General features: G+C 44.9%; 1 protein-coding gene and 1 long non-coding RNA gene across 3 annotated transcripts in view; one reads left to right on the plus strand and one right to left on the minus strand.

The window, feature by feature from the left end:
• LOC115844297 (uncharacterized) overlaps nt 1–5,243 on the plus strand; it is a 93,694-nt gene extending 88,451 nt beyond the window's left edge. For both annotated transcript variants that reach the window (XR_011377350.1, XR_009563503.1), the window contains one exon: nt 2,678–5,243. This is a non-coding gene — a long non-coding RNA (uncharacterized lncRNA). The remainder of the gene's footprint in view (nt 1–2,677) is intronic.
• Nucleotides 1–18,449, minus strand: part of ATP10B (ATPase phospholipid transporting 10B (putative)) — a 581,864-nt gene that overhangs the window by 27,652 nt on the left and 535,763 nt on the right. The window contains 5 exon segments of the mRNA XM_060296561.2: nt 805–881; nt 3,692–4,016; nt 10,746–10,930; nt 13,973–14,099; nt 16,258–16,367. Of these exon segments, the coding sequence (XP_060152544.2) occupies nt 805–881; nt 3,692–4,016; nt 10,746–10,930; nt 13,973–14,099; nt 16,258–16,367 (824 nt within the window).

Consider the following 18,449-nt stretch of genomic DNA (forward strand, 5'->3'; position numbering starts at 1 on the left):
TATAAATCCTGGTCCGAGTCTTGGTCAGGGCATTTAACCGCTCTCAGCCTCAGTTTCCTCATCTGAAAAAGTGGAATAACAGTCCCTAACACACAGGGTGGTGGCTGCTGAAATTAACTGGGATAATAAGTGTGAAGTGCGAATAGAGTGCTGGCCTACGATAGACACTCAAAAGGTGACGGTGTTCGATCCTCCCCACCAACAAATTTAGGCACCACCTAATGTCTGCACTGGTGGTGGGAATACAGTTGTTAATGGTTCAGAACCCCAAGGTGGGGTCTGTCTTAATGGGAAACATTAGCAGCTCCAGTTAGTATGTTTGTTCCAAGCTGAATTTGAGTAATTTTGGTACACTTTTAAGGTATACCAAGCAACTTATAGGTCCGTCTAGCCATCACGACTCAAATGGCAATTGAAAAATATTTTCCGATGTCCTTACAGCTGTCACTGCTCACAGAGGGCACTGCAAACTTGGATGTGGGTGGAGGTTACAGGGAGGAAGCATGGAATCAGGAAGGCTTTGTTTTCCCTGAATGGTTAGGTACTCTTTGGCTTTAGAATATGGGTATCGCCAGCTGTCTATAAGAAGCCAAGCATCTTTGATCACTCTCTTTATTCTGAAGGACTGGGCAGTAGGGATGCGGTGATGGAGGTTATGTATAGGCAAGGATATCTGTCTTTCAGATGATAATTCTGCAAAGCTCTTCAGTATAAATTCCTCCAAGACTGTGGGGAATTGCTTAACTCACTAATAAGGATAATGGAGAGTAAGAAAGTAACAAGTAGAGTTGAAGCAAATGATACCTGCATGCCTTCCTGTCCAGATATTCCAATCCCAATATCAGCAGCTTGAATCATGCTTACATCATTTGCTCCATCACCTGAAAGGAGAGAGGTCATGAGATCCTGGTCCAACTGCTATGTGACAATGAGAAGTTTTATACAAGCGGCACTAAATCGTCCCTATTTTATGCACAAGTGAATCCTTTTAATGTTGCTCTGAATAGTCCTATAGGAAGAGTCATTGCTACAGGACTTTAGCCTGAGAGATCTTTTCTTCTTTGGACAGAAGCCCTACTCTTTCTTTATCATTTACCAAATACTTATTGTGTCCTTTTTTTAGGTACAATGTTAGGTATTGGGAATACAATGGTATGTGAGCCTTGGGCAGTGCTTTACAGTTTGCCAAAAAGGCCTTCTCAGGTGTTACAGTGGGCTTCACTGAGAAGCAGATGGAGAATTTGAGCAACACAGGGGCTCGGCAAGGGTAATCCAGGTAGTGAAGGGACCCGGAAGCCCTGGAACTAAGATCTTTCTGTTTCCACGGCCAGCAAACCTCCCCTCACTCAGTATAACTTACACTGACCATATCAAGACAACTGGAATGCTGGACAGCTAAATCATCAGAGATTGTCAGTGGTGTCCAAGGACAGAGACAATGTTCAGTGATGTTTCTAAATAGAAGAACGTGGGATTGACTCATTTTTTAGGTTGAGGTACATTGAGTCACTTTGGGTTCCCAGTCAATGAATCAGTTGATTCAGGGAACTGGAGGTTAGGGCATGGAAATACATACACACACATGCCACCTTTTATACCAGCACCGTCAAACAGATTTTCCTGTGATAGAAATGTCCTATATCTTTACTGTCCAATTTGAAAACCATTAGCCCCCTGTGACTACTGAAATGTGGGTGGTGAATTTCTATTTAATTTTAAGTTTAACTTTAAATAGCCACATATAACAGGTGGCAACCATGTTGGACGGCACAGCTCTCAACAGTGAGGTCTTCCTCACGAGCCTGGCTTTTCCAGACTATGATGCCTTATCCATCAGACTAGAGTTTAGCAAACTTTTTCTGTAAAGGGCCAGATAGTAAATATTTTAGGCTTTGTGGGCCAAGAAGCAAAACTGAGCAACTGTTCCTGCTGAGAGGCAAATCGTTTTTACACATTTTACTATTAAAAACACAAAAACCATTCTTAGCATCTCTACAGAAATATGCAGTGGGCCAGTCTCAGCTTGAGGGCCATGATTTGTAGACTGAACTGGCTTCATCCTTCTCCTTCTCCTGGCGCCACCTGTTTTTCCAGTGGGTTCTCATAATGATCTGCAAGTCAATTTATATGAGATACTAGAGAGAATATGGATTTGGGGGAGAAAATTTCCTTCTCCTAATTATCTGGCAACAAAATTCATTAAGCTCAAAAATTGTGTCAGTGTAAGTTGCTGTTATTCTTCTAACGATGATTTTTTTTCTCCTTGATAGCACAGCAGTGCATGATTTTCATCTTCCCCATGGCAGAACAAATCCACCCTTTAACCTCTTCTGTTTGCAAGGCAGTGGAAGCAGAGGTGTGGAATCCCGCTATTTCTTGCCCTGCTGGTTTTGTTTCTGCTGCTGTGGCAGTGAAGCCAGTCCCTTACCTCTGGGAATCAATCCCGGGCTATTGCCTTGAAGTTTGGAAGAGGACAGTTCAGGGAATACAATTAGGATGCAGTTGCTAAAGCTCTGCTGCCTCTATTCTTTCTGCCCACTCCCTCTTTTTTTTTCTGGTTTTGAACTGCTTTTACCTGAAGACCAGGAGAAAAGGAAAAAAAAAAAAACCCACCAGTGTAAAGTAGGCCCCTTATTTGAAATGCCAGGAAAGAAAATCTCTTTCCATGTCTTTGCAGGAGGAAGAGAACCTGAACCATCTGTAAGAATGTCCTCACACAAAAGCAACATTTACCATGTGCTTGGTATGCGCTGGGCACGGGATGGAACTGAGTAAGACTGACATTGCCCCTCCACTCAGGAAACTTCTGGTCTCCTGAGCAGCCCAGCACTGACGGCGTAACAGTGCTGTGGAGCCCTGTGGGAGCCCACGGAGTAAAGGAACATTAGGCGGGATTGGAGGAGGTTTTACAGAGGAAACGGCTTGAGCAAAAGTCAGGAAGCGAGAGAGGACGAGGCTCCTGGAGAATGGTAAGCAGCTTCATGTGATTGGGACATGGACTGCTGAATGTTGTGGGGAGGAAGGTGGCTGGACAGATAATGGAGCCCAGATCGTGAAGGTTCTTGTAAACCAGCTTTGGTTGTTCCTGGAGGGTTTGAAGTAAGGACACTTCATTTCTCTGCCTCAACCATGGCTAAAATTTAATCCCCTATGAGAAATTCTTCAACAACCAACAAGCCAGCGTTTACTGAGGGTATGCTTTGTGTAGAGTCTTATATTTAGAAATGAATATACAACACTAAACATGGGACAAGCTTCACTTTTTAGATCTCCCCACCAGCCATCAACACTCGCCAGAATATCAAGTCCACAGGCACCTGAGGTGCGTGGTATTGTGCCATGTGTTAAGTATGGAAGGGCACATGGTCGGCATCCCAGAAGTGAGTGGGCCTGGATGTATATTGAGCTACCTGGATATTCTGAACTTGAGGCCCCTCTTGCCTTTGGCCTCCATCCAAGTCCTGACTTTTCCTTAGCAGACCTGCTCATCCTGAGAATTTGGATTTGCTCGCCCACCCTGCTTAGCTGCTGCTCACCTGCTGACTGCCACATCTTGATTGTCATGTTGAACTCTCTCCCTCTAAGACAACGACCCTCAGCTTGAGCATCCTGACGGTGATACGTGACCCCTCACCTCTGGTCCAGAGTGGGCTTGCCCAGCGTCCCCCCCACATCTCCGCATGATGGGTACCTATGGAAAGGGTCATGGCTCTCAGCCTGTCTCGCACCAGCTTGACGAGCATACTCTTCTGGAGTGGGGTGGAGCGGCAGCACAGGACAGACCGGCAATACTGGGTCAACTCCAGAAATTTCTCCTCCAGTTTTCCCTGGAAAATGGCATTCAACGTCTTCCCATCGATGACCAATCCAACCTCTGGAACTGCAGCTCCTGAGGTGGGGGGTGGCGTCGCAGAAGGTAGGCGGAAGAACCCAGAGAGCTTGTGGTCCGGCTTCTGTGGTCCATGAAGTTGCTTTACCTCTTCCAATACCAAGTTGAGGATGGATTCACAGGTTTCCTATAAAGAGCAGAATAATGAATTTGGTGTCAGTAAGCAACATTAGAAACAGGTTAAAAATGTCACTTTATCCTTTAGTTAAGGAGTTATAAAACTCTACCCCCATAGAGATGACCCGGGATTTCACTTTCTGATTTTGACATTTCTCTGCAATATTTCAAACAGCATCAAAGCAATAGTAATTTGGAAACAAATTAATGGCCAAAATAGGAGAGACAGCTTGGGAATGGGAGTGGAGATAGCACAGCAAGATGCGGGCCTTTTACAGGGATGACAGAATGTAGTAAATGATACTGATACGATGGCAAATGATGACAACGTGTCATGCTGGTATCCTACTTTCCATTTCTCACAAGTCATTTCTGTTCTCCTTTGTTCCTCAGAACATTCCTGTGTGGTAGGTAGGGTGAGTATTACTGACTTTAGTTTCGAGATGAGGAAATTGAAACAGTGAAATCCTTAGTAACTTGCCCAAGGTCATCTCGAATTGTGGCTTCTTAACTGAAAAAATACATTGCATGTTTATCCGTTTGTATAAATGTATTGGTCGTACTGGTTAAAACTGACTATGTGGGCTTCCCTGGTGGCGCAGTGGTTGAGAGTCTGCCTGCCGATGCAGGGGACATGGGTTTGTGCCTTAGTCCGGGAGGATCCCACATGCCACGGAGCGGCTGGGCCCGTGAGCCATGGCCACTGAGCCTGCGTGTCCGGAGCCTGTGCTCCGCAACGGGAGAGGCCACAACAGTGAGAGGCCTGTGTACCGCAAAAAACAAAAAAAAACAAAAAAAAACTGACCATGTATGTGAGTCTTATTGAGTTTTTCTGATGTTTACCTTGAAACATGGTGAAGAAATTATTTCCTCTTATCAATTCTCCTCCATTACTTTTGTTTGTATCAAAGATAAAGACAGATCTTGGATCTAAAGATATCCTTAATACCTCTTTCACTTGTTTACACATCACTTTTAAATAAAGATAGAGAAAAGTGGTGGCAGTCAGCTGTACTATCAATTTTAATTTCATTGTTCTGTTCACGGGGTCTTTATTTAGCAGTGTTCTTTTATCCGTGGCAAGGGATGATGATTTTTCATTTACTTTAGTGCTAAAAATTCTTCTAAAAATAAGTTTTGAAAAGTTCAAAGTGAGTCTATTTAAATGAAATCATTAAATAAACAACAGTATAGATAATATGTGGATTTAGGCAAAAATCGTGAAGGTTGTTCTGAAATGACAAGTTTGGAGACCCCTGATCTAGAAGCTTCTGAGAATATTTGGAATAATTGCTTCTGGAGTGAGTAGGACTGCAGCTCATTATTCTGGAGGCTTCCTTTAGGGGATGCTAAACTGAGCACTGCAAGCAAGAGGATGTGCACGGGACCTAGCGGGGTCACAGGAAGTAGCTCAGGAGCAGGTGGTTATACCCGAAGCACTTTTCTGGGAAAGAGATCAAGGTAGTCCTTGCTGGAACTTGGGGTTGGCACACAGTATATACAGGCATACCTTGGAGATATTGTGGGTTTGGTTCCAGACCACTGCAATAAAGTGAATATTGCAATAAAGTGAGTCACATGAGATTTTTGGTTTCCCAGGACATATAAAAGTTACCTTTAGTAAGTATACAATAACATTATGTCTAAAAAAACTGTACATATATTAAAATACTTATGGCTAAAAAGTGCTATCATCTGAGCCTTCAGCAAGTTGTAATCCTTTTGCTGGGGGAGGGTCTTGCCTCGATGTCCATGGCTGCTGACTGATCTGGGTGGTGGTTGCTAAGGCTGGGGTAGCTGAGGCGATTTCTTAAAATAAGACAACAATGAAGTGTGCCACATCGATGGACTCTTCCTTTCATGAAGGATTTCTGTGTAGCCTGCAATGCTGTTTGGTGGCATTTTACCCACAGTAGAACTTTCTAAATTGGAGTCAATCCTCTCAAACCCTGCTGCTGCTTTATCAACTGAATTTATGTAATATGCTAAATCCTTTGTTGTCATTTCAACAATCTTCACAGCATCTTCACCAGGAGTAGATTCCATCTCAAGAAACCACTTTCTTTGCTCATCCATAAGAAGCAACGCCTCAACTATTAAAGTTTTATCATGAGATTGCAGCAATTCAGTGTCACATCTTCAGCCTCCACTTCTAATTCCAGTTCTCTTGCCATTGCCACCACATCTGCAGTGACTCCCTGCACTGAAGACTTGAACCCCTCAAAGTCATCCATGAGGGTTAGAATCAGCTTCTTCTAAACTCCTGGTAGTGTTGGTATTTTGTCCTCTTCCCATGAGTCACAAATGTTCGTAATAGCATCTAGAATGGTGAATCCTTTCCATAGGTTTTCAATTTATTTTGCCCACAACCAGCAGAGGAATCACTGCCTATGGCAGTTATAACCTTATGGAATATATTTCTTAAATAATGACTTGAAAGTTGAAGTTCCTCCTTGATCCATGGGCTGTAGAATGGATGTCATGTTATCAGGCATGAAAACAACATTAATCTCACTGTACATCTCCATCAGAGCTCTCGGGTGACCAGGTGCATTGTCAGTGAGCAGTAATATTTTGAAAAGAATCTTTTTTTCTGAGCAGTAGTAGGTCTCAGCAGTGGGCTTAAAATATTCATTAAACCATGCTGTAAACAGTTATGCTGTCATCCAGGTTTTGTTATTCCATTTATAGAACACTGGCAGAGTAGATTTTAGCATAATTCTTAAAGCTCCTAGGATTTTCATAATGGTCAGTGAGCATCGGCTTCAACTTAAAGTCACCAGCTGATTAGCCCCTAACAGAGTCAGCCTGTCCCTTGAAGCTTTGAAGCCGGGCACTGACTTCTCTCTAGCCATAAAAGTCCTAGACTGCATCTTCTTCCAATATAGCACTGTTTTCTCTACATTGAAAATTTGTTGTTTGGTGTAGCCGCCTTCGTTAATGATCTTAGATCTTCTGCATAACTTGCCGCAGCCTCTACATCAGCACTTGCTGCTTCACCTTGTACTTTTATGTGATGGAGACGTCGTCTTTCCTCAAACCTCATGAACCAACCTCTGCTAGCTTCAAACTTTTCTTCTTCAGCTTCCTCACCTCTCTCAGCCTTCATGGAATTGAAGAGAGTTAGGGCCTTGCTCTGGACTAGGCTTTGGCTTAAAGGCATGTTGTGGCTGGCTTGATCTTCTCTCCAGAACACTAGAACTTTCTCTGTATCAGCAGCAAGGCTGATTCACTTTCTTATCATTCATGTGTTTATCGGAGTAGCACTTTTAATTTCCTTCAAGAATTTTTCCTTTGCATTCACAACTTAGCTAACTGGCACAAGACACCTAGCTTTTGGTCTGTCCCAGCTTTCAACATGCCTTCTTTACTAAGCTTAATCATTTCTAGCTTTTGGTTTAAAGCTAGAATTTCTAGCTTTTGGTTAAAAGCTAGAGATATGCAACCCTTCCTCTCAAACACTTGGAGGCCATTGTAGGGTTATTAATTGACCTAATTTTGATATTGTTGTGTCTCAGGGAATAGGGAGGCCTGAGGAGAGTGGGGGGAGATGGAGCAACCTGTTCGTGGAGCAGTCAGAACACTGACAACATTTATCAGTTAGGTTCGCTATGTTATATGGGTGCAGTTCATGGTACCCTAAAACATCAAAGAACACTAGACACAGATCACCGTAACAAATACAGTAATAATAAAGAAGTTTGAAATACTGCGAGAGTTACCAAAATGTGACCCAGAGACCCAGAGTGATCAAATACTTTTGGAAAGAGGGCGCCAACAGACTTGTTCAATGCAGGGTTGCCACGAAACTTCAATTTGTAAAAAAAAAAGTATCTGCAAAGTACAATGAAGTGCAACAAAATGAGGTATGCTGTCAATTCCTCCAACATGTGACTGCAGCAAGTCACTGGAAATATAAGTTTCAAAATAAAATCTCTGAATTTACTTATTTCAGATTTTCTATGTAATAATCATAATCGTTACCATTCATTTAACATTCAGTATCCGTCAGGTGCTGAGGCAGGCAACCTCTAAGATGGTTCTCAGTGATCTCCATCTCCTGGTATTCATGTCCTTCCTTGTGTAACCTCCAACCCTTGAGTGTGGTTATGACTAATGACTCCTTTCTAATGAAGAGAATTCTGCAAAAGTGATGGGATGTCGCTTCCCAGGTCAGTTTATCTAAAGACTGTGGCTACCAATCTTGGCAATCTTTCTCACTCTCTCTCTTGAATGGCTTACCCTGGAGAAAACCAGCTGTCACGTTGTGAAGCAGCTCGGTAGAGGGGCCCCTGTGGTGAGGAACCCAAGCCTGTCAATAATCATGCCCGTGAGCTTGCAAGGACTCCTCTCCATCACCAAATGACCCAACCAGTTGAGCCTTTAGATGAGCTCACATCCCTGACCGATAGCCTGACTGCAACCCCAGGAGAGACCTTGAACCAGAGGTACCCAGCTAAGCTGCTCCTGGACTCATAACCCACACATACTGTGGGATAATAAATGTTTACTGTTTTCAGCTGCTAAGTTTTGGGGTAATTTGTTAACTCATATAAATGCAGTGCTAGTAAGTATTGTTCTTCTGTGAACTTACTTAACCCTCCCAATAGCCTCTGAAATAAATCTTTTTAATCCCTATTCTACAGATGAGAAGAACGAAGTTCAGAGAGATATGGTATCTGGATCATATTACGCCTTCAATATGTTGTTAATAATAACAATAATAGTTGCTATTACCAGTTCCTATCTAATACTGTATAGTCCCTTCTAAAATTCCTTGACAGATCAACATTTCCAGTGATGGATTAGTAATTTTCTCGTGTTATGGATGAGAACCCTGAGTTCTAGACAGGTCCCATAGCTTGCTTATAGCTTTAAGATACATAACAAAGAAACCATAGCCCTAAATCAATTTATATTGAATCAGGCAGATTAAAACCCTTGGAGGAAATAGCCACCAAATATGTAATTACATTAAACTGGGGTTTAAATAAGTCTGAGATTTAGAATAGGTTTCCCCAGTTTCTGTCTTAACATATCTCTGCACCTACTACTTTCCCAAGGGGATGAGAAAGCCTAATTTTCCAGGTTTAGTGGGCCTGGGGGTGTAGGCAGGGTCCAACATTCAGGTACCATCTTGGAGGGTTGTGGACAGCTTTAAAATTGTTGACAGTGACTGAGCTCAACTTGGAACGTGGCCCACAGTTCCTTGGGAACTTTGGCTAATGAATCAAGAGGCATCTTCCGCTTCCTACAGGAATGCATTGCATTTAACAGAACCCACAGAAGCCCACTCTATCCCCCTCAGGAGCACTCACAGGCTTGTTGATATCCTCCTCCTGGAATCTGCTGGAGTGAAATGATCATTGCAAATGGAATTTCCATTGCCAGTGGGGCAGGCAGACATCCACACTATTACAGGGATCAAGCACTCAAGCCAGCTGCAAATTACTTTCTTTCCTAGGCATCATATTAACGCCAAGATTTCCCTGAGAATAGTTTCATTTTGAAAATTCATTGGGGTTTAATCTAATCATGGCATTATCTGTTCACCTGACAAGAAAGTAAGTGATTTTCCCAATTCATCTAAAGGGCCTCTGGCACTTTTATTAGGATTCACTACCTCTTTAAAAAAATATGTGTACGTGGATTCTTCACGGAATGAAAACCAAATTGAAACCTGTAAACGTCTCTTCTGGGTCCAGTTCAGCCCCAGGCAAAAGTGAAGGAGTGAGATTGCATCATCCTTCCTGCCTCTCTTTCTGCGCTGTTCTTTCCATCTTCCATCTTCCTCCCTGTCTCCATCCTTCTCCCCATGGTATGTTCTAGGTCTCCAGGTGCCCCCCCCCCCCCCACAACCCACTGCTTTCCTTGTTACAACCGCACATCTAATCCAGTCCTGTTCCCTTTGATAGGAGCACACAACTCAATGCCTACTTCCCATATTCATCAGCCACGGAGATAGTGGAACTTCACTTTCTGCAGTTTGCATCGTGAAAATAGATTTTTTTCCTCCTAAATATAAAACTGTGTTATGACTTTAAATACGCTTCTTTAGACTTTATACAGTCCTCTGTCTCCAAACCTTGCTCCCTGCCACTCACAACCTATTCAGGCTGAAAATTACAGTTTTCAAACTTCGCTTATCTTTCTCTCTCTCCTCCATCCCATCAAAACATACTGGTCTCACGTGTCATTTCCTTCAGGTTTTATTCTGTGGCAACAAATTGCACATAGGAATTGGAGCTGAAATTTTAAACTCAGAATCATTTCTATTCAATTGGGGTTTTTCAATGGATAAGTTTATCCAAAGTATAAGAAACAATTGAGGATCTGTGAGCAAACAGTCTGGTATAATGCAAATAGCACTGGCCTGGCCGGAGAAGAGCATTTTAGACTTGGTCCATCAGAAACTACCAGGGTGGCCCTGGGCAAGTGACTTAGCTCCAGTGGTCCTCAGTTTCTCACGTGTAGAATGGGGAGACTGGGCCAAGGATGAGATTCGAGAGAGGCACAACTTGCTACTAGGTACTGCTAGATGTAATATAAATAGACTGGCCAACGATATGTGGGGATGGGGTCGAGGATATTGGGCTGGATGCCTTCTAGGACCCTTGGAATTCCAAGATTTGGGGGTGGGGTGCGTCTCCTGTGTACCCAAGTCCCACCCACAATCCCGTCTCCTGTTGGCCTAGAAGCTGCTCCGCACTTGGACATTTGAGCTCTACTTTGGCCTCACCTGACTTTCTGTGTTAATGGAATAAACGGTGTCCTTCTGGTCTAACAGTCTGCAGGCATAGGCGATATTGACTGCCGTCTGCTGCTTATCTCCAGTCAGGACCCAGAGCCGGATCCCAGCCTCCTGCAGAGCAGCGACTGTATCTGGAACTCCTTCCTGCAGCCGGTCTTCGATCCCAGTGGCTCCTGGAGTGATTAGAGACAGCAGAACTCACATTTATGTTGAGAAAGTAGCTGCTTAATTTCCCCAAAGCCCTATCTAGCCAGGCAATGATTATTAACTTATCTCCCGTGTTCTAGGCTGTGCTAAATGCCCAGGATACAGCCGTGAAATAGACAGAGCTGGTCCCCACCCTCTCGGTACTCAAAGGCCTGTTGAGTAAGGATTTATAACTGAGCTATTTGAGGAGAGAAGCCCAGGGTGCCGGGCAAACATATATCAGGAGACCCAAACTTCATTTGGAAGGTCAGGGAAGGCCTTGCTGAGGAAGGGCCACTTAAGCTCAGACCTGGGAGATAAACCCAAAAGGTGGGGAAGGAGGGGGAATTCCAGGCAGAGGGATCAGCATGTGTGAAGGCCCAGAGGTCAGAGTAGAAGATGACACAGAAAGGCAGACAGAGCAGGGAGAGAGAGGAGGCCAGGCAGGGAGGGGTGGAGCTGGATCTTGTAGAGCCTATCAGGGCATGAAGGGATTTGGCATTTTTTGGTAGCAAAGAAAGCTATGAAAGGGAGTTAAGTTGGAGAGTGATGGGATCGGTTATGAATTTTAAGAAGATCATTCTCAAGAATGGATTGGAGGGTGGAGGAAGCAGGATGAGATTCAGGGCTAACAGAGGAGAGCTGGTGTGGCTGGACTGGCATAGCGGCAATAGGAGTGGAAAGATATGGAGAGACTGGAATCTTTGCTCTGCAAGCGCTCACCACAGAATTAACAGAGACTTGGGTTTTTGATAACGTTCTTAGAGGGCATTAAACATGCGGATTCCATCATTTTTTGAATGGTCTCAAGCTTTGAGCCAAACTTGATGATTGTATACCCAAATACCCAATAGCTGCTCAGTGATTAAGCAAAAATAAATCTGCATTTAAATTGAGATTCATTTCAGACCACAGACTAATGGCTACCCATCTCACTCTGGGCAGGAACAGGCGTGCCATTTCTTTTAATAATCCCGAGTGACGATAGCTTGGCCAAGCAGTTACATTAGATGCATATTGAAAAGTTGATTTAATATCGTGGGACTCGGTGTGAATGCATGGCAGCTTTTTAGTGGTGTGACAGTTTCTTCGTGGCAGGATGAAATCTCTTCCCAGCCCTAGTCCTCTCCATCACAAGCCATCTGGAGGGAAGAAAACAAACCTCTCTATCCCGAAATGTGCCTGTTTTATATTTCAGGCCCAAGTGCACAGGTAAACCAACCCATGAAAAGTGATGCCCGACCCTCATCTTTTCCGCCGAGCGTTTGCCTGGAAAGTGAGACTGAAAATGATGTGTGTTACCGGGAGGCAGGGTGAAGGAGAGAGCAGGAAAAACACATTTAGTTGTGTGAAAGAGAAAATGAAACAGGAAGGTGGTGAGAGCCTTTCTCAGCCAGGGAAGCCCATGGGTCCTGACAAGTGTGTTCTCTTTCATGCACTACCGGCTCGGGGGCATTTCTCACCAGCTGAGGCCAGAAGGCTCCCCTGAAACAAAAGAAACCGCAGGGGAGAGGGTGTGAAGGGGGTCAGGTGCCCTAATGGGATGACATTCCGGGGGTGGCCCGGGGTGCCGGATGGAGCTGTCTGGACTAGCTACCGTCTACTTCCTGTTAAAATGGGTTCTCGAGGCCAGCTTTCAAGGGGGCCTTGTGAGGCAACAGACAAAGGCCCCTGCAGTCCAAACACAGGAAACAGAAAAGCCGAAGGAGGTGGGGAGCAAACCTGTCTCCTCCTGTTTTCCCCCCATCTGACCAAATCTTGCTGGTACCTTTTTTATATAAAGAGGTATTACCGTCTTCCTACAGCGACCCTGGGTCTTCCCCCTTCAACCCTGCCTGGCTGAGCTTGGTGATTTAGCCAGAGGAGGCGCAAAGGCTCAGAGGGGTGTGGGGATGTGTCCCTGGGCACACAGCAAGGTCACCACAGGGCCAAGATGTGGCCTTCATCCCCAGGCCAGCACTGCCTCCCAAGATGAAAGAAGCCTTTTGCCACATGGCCAGTATGTGCACGCTGTTCAGGCATCGCCTTTCCGGGATCTTATTCCCGAGCTGTGACGAGATTAGTCTGATAAATAAAGCCTCCCCCTTCTCCCTTGGCAACGCTTTTCCTTCAGCAGAAATCCAACCCTGTCTCTTAGCTGGTGTTTTCCATCTTTCCCCCGAGAGTATCTATCTAACTTCTATACGTCTTTACAGCAGCAGAGTGATTTTTGTAAAACGCAAATCTGTCCCTGCTTTGATCCCCTTCCCCTCTCCAAAGCTTTAGCCTGTGATCTACACGGCCCTTCATAACCTGCATCCTGCTGATCTCCCCCGCACTCTGGGGTCCAGCCGTAGGAGACCTCTGAGTCCCCAGCCAGCCCAGGCTTTCCTGCCTCCAGGCCTTCATTCGGGCCCTTCCCTCTCCTGGAACACCCTCCCCCTTTGACCAGCTCCTTTTCTCTGCTCAGTTCCGGCTGTCCTGCACCCTCCTTGGCTCCGCAGTATGTTGCCACCTTCTCCTTTGTGCTTTCATCCCACCAGGTACATCTTCCAGCCCACCTCTCATCACACTCTGAGGAAATTACTTGTTTAATCAACCAAGTGTCTTTGCTAGACTCTGAGCTCCAGGAGGGCAGGGTCTGTGTGTTTTTTTTTTTTTTAATTTTTTTTGGAGTATAGTATTTACAGTGTTGTGTTAGTTTCAGGTGAGGGTCTGCGGCTCTTGTTCCCTGTTGTAGCCACGATACCTAGCATGCTACTTGGCACATAGTAGGTGCTCAATAAACATTTGAACGACTGGAGGAGAAGCAACCAGGCTTCATCCGGCAGGGAGTGCAGGAATGCTCCTGGGGCATCCTCAGGAATCTGCGTGTGGAGTCTGGGTTGGATATCGGCACAGCCCATTGGCGCCAAATGCCTGGAAGGGCACCCCAGGGAGGTTCCTAACTGAGACACATTTGAAGCAGTGTCAGAATCAAGGCCAAGAACTCCCTTTCCAGCTTGCAGCATTCCTTTTTAAAAATGTAATGATAACTTATTTTTACCTACCGAGTAAGATGAGTTGGTTCTCCAGGTGCTGTGCTGTCTCCAAGAGAAGCTCATCTCTGTTGTTGAGGGACGCCTCAGCCTCACGCCGGAAACTGGCCCATCTCTGGAAGTCCTCTTCACTTAAGATCTATGCAGAAAGAAGAGGCTTGTTCACAGCTCTGGGTGACTCCCTCCCCCTGCCCATGTGCTGGGCCTCCTACGGGCCAGTTTGAGCTTCACTGTACAATTAGATGAGGCTTTTCCCTCAATTTTTTTTTTTTTTTGAGTCTTGAATTGATGAAGGATTGGTTCTTCGTGTTCCATTATCATCAAACTTCTGTTGAGCCCCTGTGATGCTCTGGTCACCGGAGATATACCAGTGATCGAGACAGACAAGAATCCTACAGGCCTGGGCTTATGTGCTAGTGGAGGGTGAGAGACATGATCCAAGTGAATAATTTAAAAGAATGGATCATGTCAAGGAGTTCCATACAGAAAACAAAGAGGGTGATATGACGGCGTACAACAGGGTAGGGGGATAGTTGTGGGAAGAGGGGTTGTTTCATTTGGATCGTCAGGTCCCTTAGACAAGGTGACATGTTGGCTGAGATCCAATGACGAGAAGGCTTCTGTCACGGGGAGGGGTAAGTTCAAAGGCCATGAAATAGCAATGGACGTGGCTTTCTTTCTGTCCCTTGAACTTACCAGTTGGCTTAAGGATGGAAAGCCAGGTGGAGAGGACCAGCAATGAGGCTGGAAAGGTGAGAAGCATCCAGATCTTGCATAGCCTGGTAGACCATTCCACTAGCTGCTGGGGGTGCCCAGTGGCTGAAAGAATCCAACTAGAGGGCATATCTGGAGTCCAGAGCACTTTTAGACCCCTCTGTTGGCATTATATCCTCACTGTCTCTTTTTTTTTTTTTTGCGGTACGTGGGCCTCTCACTGCTGCGACCTCTCCCGCTGTGGAGCACAGGCTCCGGACGCGCAGGTTCAGCGGCCATGGCTCACGGGCCCAGCCGCTCCGCGGCATGTGGGATCTTCCCGGACCGGGGCACGAACCCGTGTCCCCTGCATCGGCAGGCGGACTCTCAACCACTGCGCCACCAGGGAAGCCCCTCTCTGTCTCTTATAGTAATGAATGACTCTTTCCTTCAAGCATCAACTATTCTTTAATTTTCCCTCTGTGCGCGGCACTGTAGGGAAAACCAAGGGGACACAGGTAGGCCTTTTGCTCTCAAGGAAGAAGAGTCTCATCAGAGGAGGCAAAATAGGAATAGATAATGTAAATAAAAAATAGAAGGTGGTAAGGATATAATTACAATTTATAGAATAGTAATGCGGGTCACTGTCCCAGGTGCTGTACCTGTGTTATCTTAGTTGACGTCCCTGACAATTATATGAGGTAGGGAACACTAGCACCTTTTTACAGATAAAAACATCCCCAAACTCAGAGAGGTGAAGAAACTTGCCCAAGGTCACACCACAGATACGTGGTGAGATTGGGACTTGTCTCCTGGTAGGTCTGGCTTTAAAGCGGGTGCTCTTAAACTTTATGGTGCACTAAGCACCTACAAAAGAGATGAAGAGCTCTGGGGATTTATGGAGAAGAAGCCACTTCTAGCCATCTTGAAATGTATGCCCATCATAGCTCCCCTGATTTTAGGTGCCTCATTAGATGCCCCAGCTCTGGGATTCATAGCTCTTTGCCTCCTTTCCTGTAGGGGCAGCAAAGTGAGAGACCTGAAGGGCATAAGGTGGGTAATCTACTTGACTATAGCTGGGACAAGGGCAATGCAATCGGGAATGGTAGGAAACATGACCAACCCCAGAACACAGCAGAATATATCCTTCATCAAAGGGATCAGCTGCTACATGGCTCTAGCTATTTGTAGCTATTCAAGAATGGAGATCCAGTTTTCCAGATCCTCTGCACTTTCAAGAGAAACCAGAAATCTAGATTTGTATGTGATCACATAAAATCTCCCCAATTCCAAATCTAGACAAATAATGCAAATGTTCAAAGGATATTTGAAGGCAAAATTATAACATTAAAAAATTATGAGTTATAGGTCATCAGTTACATAGACAATGGAAAGCAAGGAACCACAAAGCCACACTAATAAGGAACCTTCCCACTCAGATTTTTGTCCCAGCAAAATTGTCAAAGTCATGGGTCTCTGTGGTCAGGATAGCTAATTTTGAAAATATTAAAACAACCAACATTGAGGATCTTCTAAAAAAGAAATAGAAAAGACAGAAGCAGGGTCGAGGCCTTTCAGCCACTAAGCGTGGAACTTGTTCTCACCTTCTTGGCGATGCACAGTGTTCGAAGGCCATCTCTCGCATACAAGTCTAGATGCCTCTGGGTCTGGGCTCGGATTTTCCTCACCTTCTTTTCCACATCAGTGTCAGTCACTGTCAAATAGTCATTATCCCCCATGAGGTCGTGGGCAATTGCTTAGGGATCCCGTTCCTAACACTCAGGCATCTTTAGAGGAGGAATTCCCTCATACCCCCGCCCCCCCGTAAACATGGAACAGCTCTCCCAGGCTGCCCTGGAAGGCGGTAACTCCACGGGTCCTTAAATTGTCTGCTCTATCTGATCATCCAACGTCTGGCTGAGAGAAGTACTATTTAGGGAAGGTAGGTGGTTCCAGGTATTGTTCCCAAATGCCTGTTTGCAGGAATTCCCTGGCGGTCCAGTGGTTAGGACAATGTGCTTCCACTGCAGGGGGCATGGGTTTGATCCCTGGTCAGGGACCTAAGATCCTGCATGCTGTGAGGCAAAAAAAAAAAAAAAAAAGTATGGATAACCTAAACATCTGTTTGCATCAGAACCACCAGGGAACTTAAACCAATAATTCGCAGGTCAGGTTGAAGGCCTGCTGAATCAGGGGACGAGAAGTCTGAGTGTTTCTTGTTACCTAAGGAGTTTTCCATGTGGCTAGTTTAGCCCTGGATGACCAGTTTGCTAAGTCTCAGAGATACTATCCATCACCTTCTCCGTCATCTACTTTAGTCCTTATAGCAAGTTGCTTCCAAGGTGGCTACAGACCTGAATCTCATTACTAAGTCCCTCACCATACTGGGTTTGCTGAGTTAGGCTTAGAAAAAGTATTTTTTGGATTCCTATAAATCTAGTGTGAAAAATATTTCATTGTGTTGCTCAAAGTCCCCCTTTTGAAGTCCTACATAATACGATTCTCTTAGAAGAAATTTATCTTTTTCTTTTGAAATTCCAGTACTTTGATCTATCAGAGAAAAAAGAATTTTTCAGCCTGGGCTGGTGGTTGTGGGGCAGGATTGATGCAATCACCGCTTCCTTTATCTAAGATGTCACAGACATCACTAATCAGTAGCAGCACTTTGTAAATGTGAGCTTGGAAGAAGCTTCTGAATCCTTCTTTACCAGGGCTGGACTGAGATCTTCAGAAGCCCTAAGCGGTAAACAGATTTTGTGCACTTTGTCCATCCCTCCATATGATGCAAAATTAAAAGTACAATTCTTAACAGTATGATAAGTATAAGGAAGTCCAACAAAGCTCTCACTTTCTCCATGATACTATTCTAAGGCTGCTTTTATGCAGTATAAAAATCCCTTCAAAGATTATTTTCTCATTTTTCAGATGCTACTGGTTTCCTGGTACCTTAACAACAGTCTTTGTACCTTATCTTTTTGAGCACTATCTACAATATTTTATTTTCAAAGACATCAGCTCCCGAGATTAAACACCTTTTGCCTTCTACCTGTGTGCCTTTGAGTTTACATTTTTGCTCAGGCTACCAGGAACCTCAGGGTCAAATTGAATGTTCAAACACTGTAAATATATTAAACCCTGAGGTTATTTTTTCCCCCTCTTTTTGAAATCTTTGCTTCGCAAATCTTATAGTAACACTGTCTATGTATTTTTTATCGGAGGCATCGGTAATCCATTTTGGAATCAGGTGAGGAACAGAGAAAGAAACATCTCCAGGGCAGTGTGGAAGGCTGTTGCCCGGGGATAGAATGCCGTGGCACCCTTGACTCGGAAACACTGAATTCACTTGTCTGCCAGAGTCTGGGGATGAAGAGACTTAATTAGCTCCCTTCCCCTTCAAAACACTCATCAACCCCCATGATCCTCTTGGCTCTCATCCATAGCTGATAATTCAGGAGGCACAGGGCTGCCTGGGCAATTCTAAAGCTTGGCTAGAATCTACTACCCTGGGAGAATCACAGCCCCATAACGGTCTTCTCCTTGCTAGCAATCAGGAAGCGGCTGCACACTAATTCATGCTGTTCCAAAATTGGACACTGATATGTAGGGACTTTGGAACATTTTTCTGGCTTGGAGCAAGTTTATGAAAATCTGTTTGGGGGAGGCTGGGGAAAGGCATGATAAAGAGGACCACCCGAGGCTTCCCAGAGTGAACCGAGCCTGATGCAGAATTCTGGCAGCATGGGAAGAGCCCTGAACTGGGATTCAGGATACCTCCACATAGGATTTACCACTAGTT

The sequence above is a fragment of the Globicephala melas genome, chromosome 3 (assembly GCF_963455315.2).
Source record: "Globicephala melas chromosome 3, mGloMel1.2, whole genome shotgun sequence".
In the NCBI taxonomy this organism is placed as follows: Eukaryota; Metazoa; Chordata; class Mammalia; order Artiodactyla; family Delphinidae; genus Globicephala; species Globicephala melas.